Source organism: Carcharhinus amblyrhynchos, chromosome 11 (assembly GCF_965287045.1).
Source record: "Carcharhinus amblyrhynchos chromosome 11, sCarAmb.v2.hapA, whole genome shotgun sequence".
Classification (NCBI taxonomy): Eukaryota; Metazoa; Chordata; class Chondrichthyes; order Carcharhiniformes; family Carcharhinidae; genus Carcharhinus; species Carcharhinus amblyrhynchos.
This window is the reverse complement of record NC_137334.1, coordinates 55,492,913-55,509,019: the sequence shown is the minus strand read 5'-3', so window position 1 is coordinate 55,509,019 and position 16,107 is coordinate 55,492,913. Positions and strand designations below refer to the sequence as shown.

At 40.9% G+C, this 16,107-nt stretch overlaps 1 protein-coding gene across 1 annotated transcript in view; it reads left to right on the top strand.

The window, feature by feature from the left end:
* Positions 1-929: 929 nt before the first annotated feature.
* The window catches only part of ly75 (lymphocyte antigen 75), a 142,949-nt gene continuing 127,771 nt past the window's right edge, over positions 930-16,107 (top strand). The window contains exons 1-2 of the mRNA XM_080199145.1: positions 930-1,202; positions 4,325-4,702. Coding sequence (XP_080055271.1) covers positions 1,115-1,202; positions 4,325-4,702 — 466 coding nt within the window. The 5' untranslated portion in view covers positions 930-1,114. The remainder of the gene's footprint in view (positions 1,203-4,324; positions 4,703-16,107) is intronic.

Below are 16,107 nucleotides of genomic sequence, written 5' to 3'. Positions count from 1 at the left end.
GTCGCCACACTCTGGCGCCTGTTTGGGCACACTAAGGGAGATTTTAGCATGACCAACGCACCTAACCAGCGCATCTTTTCGACTGTGGGAGGAAACTGGATTTCCCAGAGAAAACCCATGCAACCACTGTGCTGTCATCTTTGTCCGAATGCAGTTTGAGTTTGTTTACTTGGTTTGACCCGCAAGATCGACCCGAAAGACGCCCCCCCCCCCCAATGTGCTATCATGCTGGACCTCAAGTCAGAAGTGATTAATGACTGGAGGGGATTGCCAGGTTGGGTTTGGGAGGGAAAATCATGTCAGAAGATAGAGCGGTACTTCTTCACGCAACGCATTCTAGGAAGAGAAATGGTACTGAATTACACTCAAATAAAAGCAAAATACTGTGGATGCTGGATATCTGAATTAAAAAACAGAAAATGCCGGATAAACTCAGCAGGTCTGGCAGCGTCTGTGGAGAGAGGAACAGTCTTGCCCTTTCCACCAATTCTCCTGAACTCTGGATCACAGTTTAAACTATTGTTCCATGACCTTCTGTCATAAAGATTGTGCTTTTGATCGTTTATTTTTCAATCCGCTTGTCCTAGTTCCATCAACTTAATTTCTCGAGCATTTTAAATCTTCTTTGTTAGGATCGTTATTGTCTGGAATTAAAAAGCTGACACTGCGTGTATATGAACAGACAGGACACCCACATCAGTTCCCAAAAAACTTAAGCATTCCCGGAAACCACTTACAACGCGCACCATTCAAATATGATAGAACAAAATATAAAACGAAGATATGGATCGCCCAAACTAGGTCGGTTACCGCATTTAATTGCCATGGAAGGGTGGGGGGTCAATTTATTTGTTTAAAAATATTGGTTTGATTTACAAATTAACTGGGTTGCAAGAGCTTTCACTTTTGTTTCAGTTCGCCGTTGAGATATTATGGGGATTGGGAGCAGCCAATAAGGGATTGCTCACTGAAGGACCTTGTGTCTCCGCCAATCCGACTCTGCAGTTTGTCTAGAGCAGTAGCAGCAGCGGGGGAAGGACTGGCTCGCTTTATTTCACATTCCGCCGGCATCGCAGTGTGACTACCCGACTCAGCCTGGAGAAACTGCGTAGGCATGAAGAGCTGGTGCAGCGCACACGTTCATCTCTGCTTCCTTCTGATCTTTGCCGAGTGCTGGGCAATAACGTCTTCTCAGAGTACAGGTGCGGTTAGGATTAGAACTGTATTAATATGTATGCGTATATATACATATATATATATATATATGCCTTGCTTTTAATAACGATGTCGATATTTAATATTCTGTCAGTATGTTAATTCCCGTTCTTCTTTCCACGAATTGTCGATTACCTGTGAATAAGATGCCATTATCTTGCTGGCTTTCATGAAGGAAAACAGTTGTTTCTGGAGTAAGGCTCGACAGTCGCTGGCTCAGTTCCAACTATCACTGGCGAAGGAGGAAGTCACCTGTTTACTTATTTCTTTTTGGGTCGGGGTGGACTGGTAATTTCAGCTAAAGACCGGGTTTCTAGAAAGACATCCCTGTGTGTACTTTAAAGTCAGTGAGAACAGTCCAATTTTCAACATCTCTCCCCCTCTCCCACCCAAATAAATCGCTTTCAGGATGCTCAGCCCACACGCAGCTGAGTGGGTCGGAACTCCAATCCTCCTTAGAACGGCTTGTCAGAAATGTTCAAGGGATTGTGCAAAATACGCCGTGTCACCCTCTGCAATGATACATTGGTATTTAGCATTCCATTGTGGCTTTCATTCCCACTGAATATCAGCCGACACATTGGAGTTACAGGTGTCCTGTTGCTGAGTTAAGCTGCTGTTCAAAGTACAACATTCCAGAAACCTCTCTTTAGTTGATAAAATCAAATAACATAGTGTCTGTCGAGCGGGGTGCATTTAATCAGGGTTGCCATTTTCCTGAATTGATATAAATCTCGGTTTGTTTTCTTTATTCATGGGCTGAGGGTGTTGCTGGCTATACCAGCATTTATTGCCTATCCCTAATTGCTCTTCAGAAGGTGCTCCTTTCTTAAGTGTATCTTCACGCAGCTTTTTTTCTGCAGTAGTAGCTATTGTTGTGCTGAATAGAAAATTCAGTGAAAAGTAATTTCATTGACAGGTGAAGAATAAAGCAGCAAACATAGTGTACAATAGAATGAAGTACTGAATTATTAATACAGAACCCACGTAAATATTTCTATGCTTACCAATAACTTGATGAAAAACTAAATGACAGCATACTTTTTAAAGTCAATATAGGCAAGGAAGCACTGACAAAAGTATTTTTCCAAACACTTTGCAAAGTAAGTTCTTGGCAGCCTGTGTTCATGTGCAGCATTGAAATATCACAATGTTGTTAGGAAGGAGGTTCCAGAATTTTGATGAAATGGTGGTGAAGGAACAGTGATTATAGTTCCAAGGCAGGATGGTGTGTAACTTGGAGAGGGAAGTGTTGGTGTTCCCATGGAGCTGCTGCCCTTATCTTTCTAGGTGGTAGAGGTAGCAAGTTTGGAAAGTGCAGTTGAAGTGTCCTAAGTGAGTTGCTGCAATGGCTGTTGCTTCTATTGTGCATTGGTGGAGGGAATGAATGTAGAAGTTTGTGGATTGGGTGCCAGTCAGGTGGGCTGCTTTGTTCTGGGTGGTGTTGAGCTTCTTGAGTGTTGCTGATGTTTCACTCGTTCAGGCACGTGGAGAATATTCTATCACACTCCTGACTTGTGCCATATAGATGGTGGACAAGCTTTGAGGAGTGGGTCGGTGAGTTACTCATCACAGAACTCACAGCCTCTGACCTACTCCTGCGGCCCACTATATTTAAATGGCTGGCCAGTTCAATTTCTGGTCAATGGCAACCTGCAGGATGTTGATAGTGGGGATTCAATGATGATAATGCCATTGAATGTCAAAGAGAGGTGGTTAGATTCTCTCCTGAAGATCAGTGTCTGGCATGAATATTACTTGCCACTTAGTCCAATCCTGAATGTTGCACAAATCGTTCATGCACAGGGATGTAGTAGACTGCTATGAACCTACTTTGTAATGTGTTAGGAAAAGCAATTTTGTCAGTGCTGCCTTACTTTCTGCTGCCTTTACTTTACTTTAACACAGTGGTTAGCACTGCTGCTTCACAGCTCCAGGGTCCTGGGTTCGATTCCCAGCTCGGGTCACTGTCTCTGTGGAGTTTGCACTTTCTCCTCGTGTATACGTGGGTTTCCTCCGGGTACTCCAGTTTCCTCCCACAGACCAAAGATGTGCGGGTTAGGTTGATTGGCCATGCTAAGAAATTTCCCCTTAGTGTCCAGGGATGCGTAGATTAGAGGGATTAGTGGGTATAATATGTAGGGCTATGGGGGTAGGGCCCGGGTGGGATTGTGTTAGGTGTAGACTCGATGGGCCAAAGGGCCTCTTTCTGCACTGTAGGGTTCTATGATTTATATTGGCTTAAAAAATAATTCTGTAATTGTTTGTTTCATCAAATTATTAGTAAGCATACAAAATGTGGGTCCTGTATCGATCCATTCTGAAACACCATGGTTGCTGTTTTATTCTTCACTTGCAAATGAAATTACTGTTCACTGACTTTTCCATTTAGCACAGCAATAGCTTTTTATAAATCCTTTTGCATTAAACATTGTATAACAACATGGTGTGAAATTTACTGATTCAGATAATTAATTTTTATTTTTCACACTCCATGCTAATGGGAAATCACTTAAATGAAGACTCTTCAAATCGCCTGGTGACCTTTTACTTTGTATTTTGTTATTTGAATGTTAAATGTTTTTTCTTTTATGTAATCACAGCACCCATGTTCACCCATGAAAACTTTAATTTTAAAATCAGAGTTTCAGAATAACTAATGGGATTTTTCAGAGTGAAGTGTGTCATCTAGCGAAAAGCAGAAGTAAAATAGTGCCTGCCATGCTTGCAACTCTTGGCATTAATTTTGGGGTGGCGGGGGGTGTGAAGTCTAACTAAATTTAATGGCCAGATATTAATCATCCTTTTGCATAACTCAGTGGTCAACAATAGATTGCTTGGTTTGTTCCTCCACTCTCATTACACTTTTTCTAGTGCGCAATCTGTCAATCTTAACTCATGAAAGACTGTATCAAGCACATCCTGCTGCCAATGAAAAACATATATTTAAAATTTGATCTTGTGGATGCCAGTTTGAAAGTTTATGCCTTGGTCAGTTAGACCAATTAATTGTATTAATTATTTGTATCTTTGTTCCTCATGCGTGAGGTGAGAGAGTGCTTAAATTATGTTGTGTGTCATGTTTTTTGTCCTTTATTTCATTCCTAAGGTGATGGCATCTTTGCCATCCAGCATCAAGCTACAAAAAAATGCCTCCAAGTAGGTCCTTCGAGAATGACTATGGAAAATTGCAATCCACAAGAACAGTTTCAGCAATGGAAGTGGGTGTCTGAGCATCGGCTGTTCAATATTGGCAGTAAAACATGTCTTGGCCTTGATTCTTACAACAAGGAGCAACCATTAAAAATGTTCGAGTGTGATGCAGAAGTTACAACTTTGTGGTGGCGCTGCAATAATAGCACACTGTATGGCTCCTCCTCCTATAAAGTGACAGTCAAAAATGGTTCTCCAACAGTGAGTATCGATGCAACTGATTCCTGGAAACAAAGTGCTGATGGCTATGATGTTTGTGAACAATCATTTCGTAGTAAGTAACATTTTGGCATACACTATAAATATTAATGTAGTTGTTATGTATTGAATGTGTGCTTTGCTAAGCAAGTTGAAGGGAATTGCTTGATAGGGCGGACGCAACATGGTTTCATTAAAGGGAAGTCGTGTCTGACAAATTTACTGGAGTTCTATGAGGATGTGCCTAGGGCAGTGGATAGAGGAGAGCCGGTGGATGTGGTCTTTCTGGATTTTCAGAAGGCGTTTGACAAGGTACCTCACAAGAGGTTATTGCAGAAGGTCAGGGGACATGGAGTTGGGGGTAGGGTGTTAGCGTGGATAGAGGATTGGTTGTCAAATAGGAGGCAGAGAGTGGGGGTCAATGGGTGCTATTCGGATTGGCGGTTGGTGACTAATGGGGTGCCCCAGGGGTCGGTGCTGGGGCCTCAGCTATTTACCATTTATATAGATGATCTGGAGGAGGGAACCGAGTGCAGGGTGTCGAAATTTGCTGATGACACCAAGATTGGGGGAAAGGCAAATTGTGCGGAGGGTGTGGAGAGTCTGCAGAAGGATCTAGATAGGCTGGGCGAATGGGCCAGGAAATGGCAAATGGAATTTAATGTTGGCAAGTGTGAGGTGGTCCACTTTGGTAGGAAGAATGGTAGGAAGGACTATTACTTACGTGGCGAAAAACTGCAGCAGGCGACGGTGCAGAGGGACCTCGGGGTCCTTGTGCATGAGTCGCAAAAACCCAGCTTGCAGGTGCAGCAGGTGGTCAGGAAGGCGAATGGGATGCTGGCCTTCATAGCGAGGGGGATTGAATATAAAAGTAGGGAGGTCTTGCTGCAGCTGTATAGGGCATTGGTGAGGCCGCAGCTGGAGTACTGTGTGCAGTTTTGGGCACCGCACCTGCGCAAGGATATTTTGGCCCTGGAGGGAGTGCAGAGGAAGTTTACTAGGCTGATACCGGAGTTGAGGGGGTTGAGCTATGAGGAGAGGCTGAATAAACTAGGCTTGTACTCGTTAGAGTTTAGAAGAATGAGGGGAGATCTCATTGAGACGTATAAGATGATGAATGGGATGGATAGGATAGAGGTGGAGAGACTCTTCCCGCTCAAAAAAGACAGTAGGACTAGGGGGCACAGCCTCAAGATAAAGGGGAGGCGGTTTAGAACGGAGTTGAGGAGGAACTTCTTCACTCAAAGGGTGGTGAATCTCTGGAATTCTCTGCCCGTTGAAGTGGTGGAGGCTGCCTCGCTAAATATTTTTAAGAAGCGGGTTGATGGGTTCTTGATAAGAGAAGGGATTAAGGGTTATGGGGAGAGGGCGGGAAAGTGGAACTGAGCCACAACAGATCAGCCATGATCTTATTGAATGGCGGGGCAGGCTCGAAGGGCTAGATGGCCTACTCCTGCTCCTATTTCTTATGTTCTTATGTTCTTATGTTCATTGGGCATTAAACATGACATTCCTTTTTCCTGGGGAAGTTTTAAACTAATCATATTTGGATATTTTTAATGATAAATTAACTTGTTTTTTCAAAGTTGTTGAACATTTGACTTGTTCTTTTAAATGTTGTCAAATAAAAATGCATTGATGTATTTAGCAAGGAAGTGGCAAGATTGAGGTGCCCACATTTATCCAAACTATGTTCTTGTTACAAGTTCAGGGACTTCCCTAGGAAATTGAAATGAGAGGGAGTTTTTGCTTCAGTTAAGAAATTGTGCCAATGCCCTTGAATAAGCATCAAGGGCAGTGTTTGCAGTGGTGATGCTGTAGGAAACTTGGGGAATCGCCCTGGTTATATTTCAGAATAATTCAACAGCACTAGGAATGACATTAAAGCACTTGTGTGCACTGAATTGATTCAAATCCAACCATGAAGTTTTTGATTATCATGTAAAGGTCTGTTTGTGTCAGCAGTGAGCCATGTTGCTGGCCTGTACTCATCCCATTGTGTTGTAAGTTCATATGCAGGTGGTAGACGTGAGTGGTGCTAGTGAACTAATGGCAAAGCCAAACATGAGTAGGCGTTTGTTGCTGCTGTTGGTTGATTTGCATTACAGGGATACCTCAGGTGCCAAATTACCATAATAGAAGCTTCAGCAGACACAAATATCAGAGCCCTGAGAGCAGGCTTCGTGCTCACATTCATTAGCGATTGTGTACATCTCTGGGGGCTCATAGAAAAGATAAATCATTGATTGCTTTGTTCACTTAAGTGTTGCTCTTTTAAATTCTGAGATGAATGGAGAAATCTGTTACTAGCCCATCCATCCTGGGAGACTTGCACCTGTTCTGAGTTTTAATCTTATGGGATTTTTTTATGTTGGTTCAGAGCACTTTGTTTCAAGGACAGGAAAGGAGAGAGCAGAAATGATGCAATCTTGGTTAAGTTAACTTTTTTTCCATGCTAAACACATTTGTCTCCATCAGAGAGGTGGGAATAAGCTTTTAGTGCAAAGCAGCAGGTCATTTAGAATTATAGAATCCCTACAGTGCAGGAGGAGGCCATTCAGCCCATTGTGTCTGCACTGCCCACAAACCACGAAGGATCACGTGCAGTAAAAAAGATAATTTAGCTCGCAAGTTAATGAGTCTCGCAACCTTTGTATTGGAAAATACATTATCTGTACTGTTCATCCATTAGAACTTTCTCCTTGACTTCTCTTCCAGAAGCAGGTCCAACCCACAATGCTATGAGCTCCACCATTCTACAATGGGTAGGGCAAAGGAGAAGGTCTCGAATCCATCCGGAATGTGGATTGAACCCCATGCCATTGGCATGTATTTGATCAACACTGCCTCCCCCAACTTCCCTGCAGGAGTTCAAGTTGGCACATCCACCTTTATAGGATCCAGGGCTATGAATAGTGCTGGCAAAAGCTTAAATTTTCTTTTCATCACTGGCAAAATAGGAATCTCTCCTGCTCTTACTGCCTGCCATTGGAGGTTAGAAGAATTTACAAGTTGTGTCGAGTATGGTGATTTGGCTATCAAGACTTGGAATGAAACTTGAACCCATAACTTCTGGCTCAGAGGCAGGAATGCTACCCACTGTACCACAAGACCTCTTATTTTCCAGATATTTTGATGCAATTGTGACCATCACTGAAATGAAATTTGGGATCTAAACAAGGATATTCTTAGGAGAAAAATTTACAAACGTGGTGTCTCATTTGGCCTATATGTGAACATCCATGCACCTTTATAGAAAATCATCATGAGCTGTGTTTACTGTCCTTTCATAACACATTGGGTGGAACTTTTAACTTTAGGGGTGAAAAAGTGCCACGATCAGATCATCTCATTGAAGGTGAAAGTTCATGCAACTATTGATAAATCTCAAATTGTCAATTTAATATTGAACAGTTTAAGCTGCACAGACAATTTAGATACTGAATCTGGCCCAAAAATTACTGGGAAAATAATAGTGAGTTTAATTTGCCTGTTGTGTAAATAACCAAGGAAGAAGTGCCCTGAGAGCTGCAAATCTCCACAAATTGCTGAATGATTTGTACCGCTCCACTGTAAGCCTCACCAAAACAGGAGCTCACTGTCACATTGCTCTGAGATTCAGGAAATTGTTGCCTGTGTGCTGTTGAAACAAATTAGATTTGCCACTGAAAGCTAGGGCTGGCAGTTATTAATTTAGTGTTGAGATTTGTACTCCTGCAATACTACCCTCGTAGAAAAATGAAAGGGTAGGAGCAATTTACTTGACAGTTTCTGACAGTAATGTTTCAAAAGACTTTTTTTTTTCTTTCATACTTTTAATCCAATCTTTTGTTCCCTCTCTTCCTGCACCTAATTCGATTCTTGATTCACATTTCTCCATCTGTTCTTCTCCTGTTCTTGGTGAGAATGTATGCTGTCGATCTCAGGTCCAACGTTAATCTCGTTGTGCCATTAGCAGCTCACTTGCCCAGCACTTTGCAACACTCACAGCTTTTTTTTTGAACAGCATGGACAAGAGGAGAAATATCCAATAAACTAGGCACACTGAGATGCCATGCTCCAGCAAATTCTGGATGCCATATTGATGCTGTATTCTGAAAGGGCTAGATCAAAGGTCCACAGGAAACTTTTCATGCCTAATCTATTGCTTTCAATTCCAGAAAGTGGTTTGGCATGAAACCTTGATTTAATTGCAACAAAATATCTTTATTGCATTGTATTCTATTTTATGTCAGCCAGTGAACATTTAAAGTTGTACTTACCATTGATGTTCAAAATATTTTCAAGTTTGAATATAAAGGCAATGAGGAAGAGACAGGCAAGATAATACAGAAACAGGAAGTCATAGTCTCTCTTGCATGTATGAAATTTTCTAACAGTCGTGAACTTCCTCACTTTGAGTTGGAAGAAATGCTGACTTTGGTTCATGGCACTTTTCATAATCCAAGCTGTTTCCACACTCTCCGCAAATCAACTTTGTCCCATGCCTCAGACTTAAATTTTGATCAAAATATGTCTGCCTCATGTTAACATCTGATGACCGTTTGGTGAAATAGGCGATCAGAAGTAAACCTTTACTCACTTTGTTATTTACAAAGTGAAATATTACAAGTGTAGAGCTCCTAATTCTACTCACTACCCAGTGTCAATAAATGTCCCTTTATATGTGCTGAAATACTGAAAGCCCTTCAGCTGTTTATCCTTGCTCTTAACTTATACAATTAGAAGATTTTAACAATTCATGCTCACAACAGTATTTTGAAGCTAATCAAAAAAAAAGTTTCATATTGTATGTACAGAAAGGATTGTTCTAGGATCCCCAATAGCCTCTTCATACAAACATTTTGATCAGATAATTGACGTTCACCAGTCCATTTAACTTGGAGATTTCCTTCCTAACACTTGTTTCACGCTAGTATATCAATCTTTTTTATTCCTACTTTTTATAGCTTGTATGTTATCCATTAAGAACGATTATCTATGTAATGTTCAATGAGTGAAGTGTTTTCAGTACACCTATATGTAGAATTTTCCCAAAAATATTCAAGAGATTGCATACACAAGAGTTAGTGTTTTGTTAAAATTTTTTTAGCTTTCCAAGCTAAAGGGAAATATTTCCTATTTTCATCCATCTAAAACTTTATGAAATCATTTGCACTCATCAGGAAAATTGACATAAGGCATCACTAAAAATATTTTTTTAAATCTTGCTGGGTGATCAAGGTTGGAACCTAAAAGTATGCATTTCTACACATTAAATTTTTTTGATGTTTTATTTACCCTTAAACATCTTATGGTGCATCACCATAGTGCTTGTTTCCAATATATCAAAACTATTATCCAGTCAAGGGTGGCATAATGATTAGCACTGCTGCCTCAGCACCAGGGATCCAGGTTCAATTTTGGCCTTGGGTGTGGAGTTTGCACATTCTCCCCTTGTCTAGGTGTGTTTCCTCTGGGTGCTCCAGTTTCCTCCCACAGTTCAAAGATGTGCCGGTTAAGTGGACTAGCCATGGTAAAGGCATGGGGTTATGTGGAGGTTCAAGGTTCGTTGCTGTTTCAGAGAGTAGGTGCAGATTTAATCTTTTCTATATAAGACTGTCTGTGCTTGAAAGCTGACTGCTCCTATCTGGTATTTAAGAATAAACTCCAAATTCCTCTTTACGATAAATTCCTTTTTCCTTTCGTCTCTTATCAATTTGCATTCTAGTTTGTTGCCAGCTGCCAAAACGTCAGTCATGAGCATTTCTGCATCTAGTCCTAAGTCCAGACTATTCTATAATCCTCCGTTTGTTGTGTAATCTATTCAAGTTGCAACCGCTATTGGCACTACAGAAGTACGACTGGAAGATCTTGCTTGTGTGATTGGCGAATTTTGCTCTAATACCGCATCGTTTTCTATCACTTGTCACTCAGACCCATTATTTGAACTAGCACTGTATTTAATTTCTATTCTTTTACCCCATTCTGCCAGTTCATGGACCTCACTTCTTGGCCATTATCTTGAACATTTAACCAATATATAAACTTGAGTCGCTTTTCCTGCAAATCCCGTAATGATTGCATCCCTCCATTCACTGAACCCTTTCTGGAAGCCACGTCCTTCAGACAATTTGTCTTTGGATGTGATAGCCCTGTCCTGTGCATCATGAACATTCCACTTACCACCATCCAGCTGTTGATTTTATTGTATTTCATTTCCCAAGCTATCATTTGATTTATTATTGTCACATGTATTATCATACAGTGGGAAGTATTATTTCTTGCATGTCATACAGACAAACATACCATTCATAGAGAAGGAAACAAGAGAGTGCAGAATGTAGTACAGTCATAGCTAGGGTGTAGAGAAAGATCAACTTAATGCAAGGTAAGTCCATTCAAAAGTCTGACAGTAGCAGGGAAGAAGCTGTTCTTGAGTCAGTTGATACGTGATCTCAGACATTTGTATCTTTTGTATCTTTTTCTCGAAGCAAGAAGGTGGAAGAGAGAATGTCCTAGGTGCGTGGGTCCTTAATTATGCTGGCTGGTAAAGGTGTTGGTGAGCTTTCCTAACGATAGTGTTGGCATTGAAGGACCAGAGGTGACCTCGACACTGTAAAACTTGGAAGTTCTCAATCCTTTCTACTTCATCCCCATTGATGTAGACAGAGGCATGTTCTTTATGCTTCCTGAAGTCGATGACAATCTCAATCGTTTCGTTGACATTGAGGGAGAGATTATTGTTGCCGCACCAGTTCACCTGATTCTCTCTCTCATTCCTATACTCTGTCTCGTCGTTGTTTGAGGTCCGACCCACTACAGTGGTGTTATCAGCAAATTTGAAAATCAGATTGGAGGGGAATTTGGCCACACAGTCATAGGTGTATAAGGAGTATAGTAAGGGGCTGAGAACACAGCCTTGTGGGGCACCAGTGTGGAGGGATGATCATGGAGGAGATGTTGTTGCCTATCCTTACTGATTGTGGACTGTGAGTTAGGAAGTTCAGGATCCAGTCACAGACAGAGATGCTGAGACCCAGGCCACGGAATTTGGAGATGAGTTTCATGAGAATAATAGTCTTGAAGGCTGAGCTGTAGTCAATAAATAGGAGTTTGACATAAGTGTCCTTGTTACCTCGGCATTCCAGTGTTAAGTGCAGGGCCAGGGAAATGGAATCTGCTGTGGACCTGTTGCAGTGGTAGGCAAACTGTATGGATCCAGGTAGTCTAGGAGGCTGGAATTGATTTGTGCCATGACAAATCTTTCAAAGCAGTTGATAATGATGGATGTCAGAGCCACTGGCCGACAGTTGTTAAGGTAAGCTGCTTGATTTTTCTTAGGTACCGGATGATGGTCACCTACTTGAAGCAGATAGGGACCTCAGATTGTTGTAAAGAGAGGTTGAAGATGTCTGTGAATACCTCCGCCAACTGATCCGCACAGGATCTGAGTGCACATCCGGGCCGGTTGCTTTCCGTAGTTGACCTTCAAGAAAGCTGCTCTGACATCTGCAATGGTAACCCCAGATACAGGCTCATCCAGGGTGGAGGGCATGCTTTCACTGACCTCTTGCTCAAAACGGGCATAGAATGCATTGAGCTCATCGGGGAGCAGTGCATTGGAGCCAGCGATTTTACATGTCTCCATCTTGTAGGCTGTTATGTCTTGCAGACCTTGCCATAGTTGGCGGTAGTCAGTGTAGCTAGCCTGGGACTCTAGTTTGGTCCGGCATTGTCTACCCGTTCATCGCAAAACACTTTAGTATATGAGGTACAGAGAGCCTCATTGCATTCCATCACTGCTGAAATCCTGAGAGTTTGTAATCACTCACAATTAAACATGAAGAATGAACCAGGACCCCAACATGGATGTTAGTTTCTGGGATTTAATTGAGACCCTTAATAATAAATACTGGATCTCCTCAAAGCTGTATACTTTTTGCTTTTCATCCTGTACACAAATGGTTGTCAATCAGAACAGTCCTAAAGTATGCTGATTACCTGAGGGATCACAAAGGAAATTACAGGAACTTAGCAGAGAAGTTTGTGAAATAGTGTGATGACAATTCCCTGAAATTGATCAAAAACAAGATGAAAGAACTAGATATAGACTTGCAAAAAAGCCAATTAATATTGTGCCTGTGAAGATTCATGATGTGGACATTGAAAAGGTTACTGACTAATATCTAGATATCAGAGTAGATAATATATTGATTGGGAGCAGGTGGGGAACACTGTACAGATGTGGTGGCCAAGGGATGTACATGATTATACACATTAAGAAAATACAAATCCTGCTGAGTCATGAAAATGAATCATGAAAGTTTCCCATTTAGTTGTAGTGAGTACTACCTTTTTTTCAAATGTTGATCCTGGTACTGTTGTTTTGGGGAAAGTAGATTCTTTAAGGGTACCGAGATTACTGAACCAGGCTTGAAGGTTATCTGATGAATTTTGAAAGAATTTTCAAAGAATTTTGAAAGTAAGACGTCATGTACAGTGAGAATCACCCTTTGTTTCTGTATTATTACTACAGGATGTATTCAGGGAAAAGGGCAACAGTCCTTTTAGATGTAGGACAAATTAGTTGCTGAACTCATTTGTGCCCTCCTCTCAAGGACTTTGTATATATGAGAATATGCTGTCAAAGAGGGACTTGCTGATTTATTTTAATACAGTAGGATGGTTTTTAATGGATACTTGTATTAAAGTTAGACCTCTGTGATAGGGCCTTTCTCGTTATTCATTTATAAGTAATATTTTAACAAATGAACAATGCACCCAGAATGAATTTCCATTTGGACTATAAAGTGAAATGCAATTAATAGTTTAATTATCATATTGATTAACACTGTCTTGTATCACAGCCTATGACCTTACCAGGACCTTTCTATTCCTTATTGTCTTCCTTTGTAACAGACTAACGTCCGTTTGGATGGACTCAAGATGCCTTAGAATTCTCTCCTGTTTTCCTAGCTGTTGGTGAAAGCTCTTCTCCTTGCATATAAAGCATTCAGTTGTTCAGAAAAGTGCAACTAATCATAGTCCCCTCCTACAGCAGGGACTATTGCCTAAAACAGAAGATATTTTGGGATTCCTCCCATCGAGCAATTTATGGGGGATTATACTCTCCAACTATCTGAAGTAAATTCTTTGCATAAACTACCTGTGCCAGTATAGTTCGTAGAATCATAAAATCCGTACAGTGCAGAAGGAGGTCATTCAACCCATCAAGTCTGCACGGACTCTCTGAAAGGGCAGTTTGGTTGATTGACTAAGATTTTTATCTTGCATTTCCTCTACTACATGATTCCTTTCACAGTAAGGACTTGCACTGTGGTCAGTCTTTAAACTCATCATTAGTAAATTGTTCTCCCTTTATTAGTTTGAAACTTAGCTGGTGCACCAGGTCTGGTTTTTATCCATTTCTCCACAACCTTATTTACAATTACCCTTTGATTCTGCTATGTACAACCATAGACTCAATCTGTTTGCCATATTCATACAGTATAAAACGAAAATATTTCAGGATTTGTCCCACAACTTTCAATTTGTGAAAATTGCCTTATTAAAGTTGCGTGTCAATGTAAGGCTTAGAAAAGGATGTAATGATGCCCTTGCTTGTTACATCATTCATATTTTTCACAAATCTCTAAGCCTTGAATTCTCATTATCAACCACACCTTCATCCTTCAGCAGAGTTTTTAATCTTTGACTAAAAAGAGTAAGCAAATTTTCTGTGCAGCTTTAAGACAATTTGCTTTTCTTATCATCCAATCCCATTAATACATTTTAACATTCTGATTTAAAACATTGGGTTTTGTTAAGACATGCAATAATGCCCTGATTAGGTAAACTGTACGTTAACTGACTTTCCAAAAACAATTGCTTTGTCATGCACCATGTCCAGTTTTGTTTGTGCTTTTTTTTTGTGGAAAGCTTAACTGTAAATGTTAGAATACATCTGTACTAATCAAGTGGCTTACTCCAGCTATTTTCCATGGACTCGCCCTGTTTTGTGACCTCACTGTAATCCCTGAACCCTAAACAAGTAGAACTCTCATACTCCCTGACCATGTCTCCTTGATCTTGATCCTCACTACTGAGTGAACTTAGATAACATTTTAGCCAATCTGTTTCACAATCTCCATGTGTATCTACCATCAGACACCACACAGTTAAACCATTCTGTGACTGATACATTCAGCACTAACAAAAGCATCTTGCAACTCGTACAATTCCTTTTTTCTTCATCTTCAGCCTCCAAATACTGTGTCATTGTTCACTTAGGGAGCCTTATTTCTCAGCTTTGAGCAGTCTCACATAATGATTCCCTGAGTCACACCTGAAGGAGCTATAAAATCTTCTCTGGACATTCCTGAGATTCACTCACCTACTTCAATTGTGTTGTCTGCTGTGGTACCCAGATTTACTAAATATGCTTTCATCTTCATGCCTTCTGTCTGTACTGGTGCCCAAGGCTATTATTGGCCAATCTTTGAAATGTCACAATCACTGAGTCCCCATCCTTTGTGACACCACAAAATGTCCCATTTGTGTCATCAAGACTGCTGGAATTGAGTACTCTCAACAGTTTTTTAAAGGCAGCAGACACCTGCTACAAAAGAAAATTCCTTCTAAGAATCAAACCCCAATTACTACCAGGAGCCTGCCCATGTGTGATCTTAGCACAGTTCAGAAACTTAAATGTGAACACTGAACAAAGAGTCTCCAAACTGAATTTCTATAATCTTTTATACAGTCCGTTAAAGCCCATTATGGGTATTCCTCCCACAGAATGCTGTCTTTCAAAATATGACTGTGTCTCAAATGCATCCAATAATTTATCTTTCTGGTAAACTACTTTCATGATCCAAACCTTCCACTGTATCTAACTGGCATCCTGCTTCAGTTTTACCCAGGCCATACATTGTGTCCTCTTTGATAGGGGCGTAACCCATGTTCACGTAGCCACATCATTCCTGCACTGGTAATCGGGTTTAGACTCTGAGGACGTCAGCAGGTAATCGAACCTTGTTAACTTACATTTGCCTTCAGCTATTCTTTCACAAAAGCCACACAGATTGTAATCTTCTGCCTTTTAACTTGAAACCAAGGATTTTTTTCCATTTTTAGGCAACCATTCTCTACACACCTTAAACATCTTGTGCTCATTTGGTGAAAGAGGAGACCAAAAATCAATACCAGTAGCTCTCAACTTTACTCAGCACAAAAATATCAACTTATCTCTATCTGTGGTCAAATAATGAATGGTCTCCATTTGTAATTAACATTTCATTCTGTCTGTCATACCTATGTAAGTAACACTCTCTGTCCACCACCAACTTTGAATCCATTGGAATGAATGTTCATTTGTGTCTCGTAGACTCATAGAGCCCCTACAGTGCAGAATGAGGCCATCAAGCTTGCTCTGACAACAATCCCACCCAGTCTCTATTCCCAGAACTCGTGTATATATCCTGCTAATTCTCCTGACAT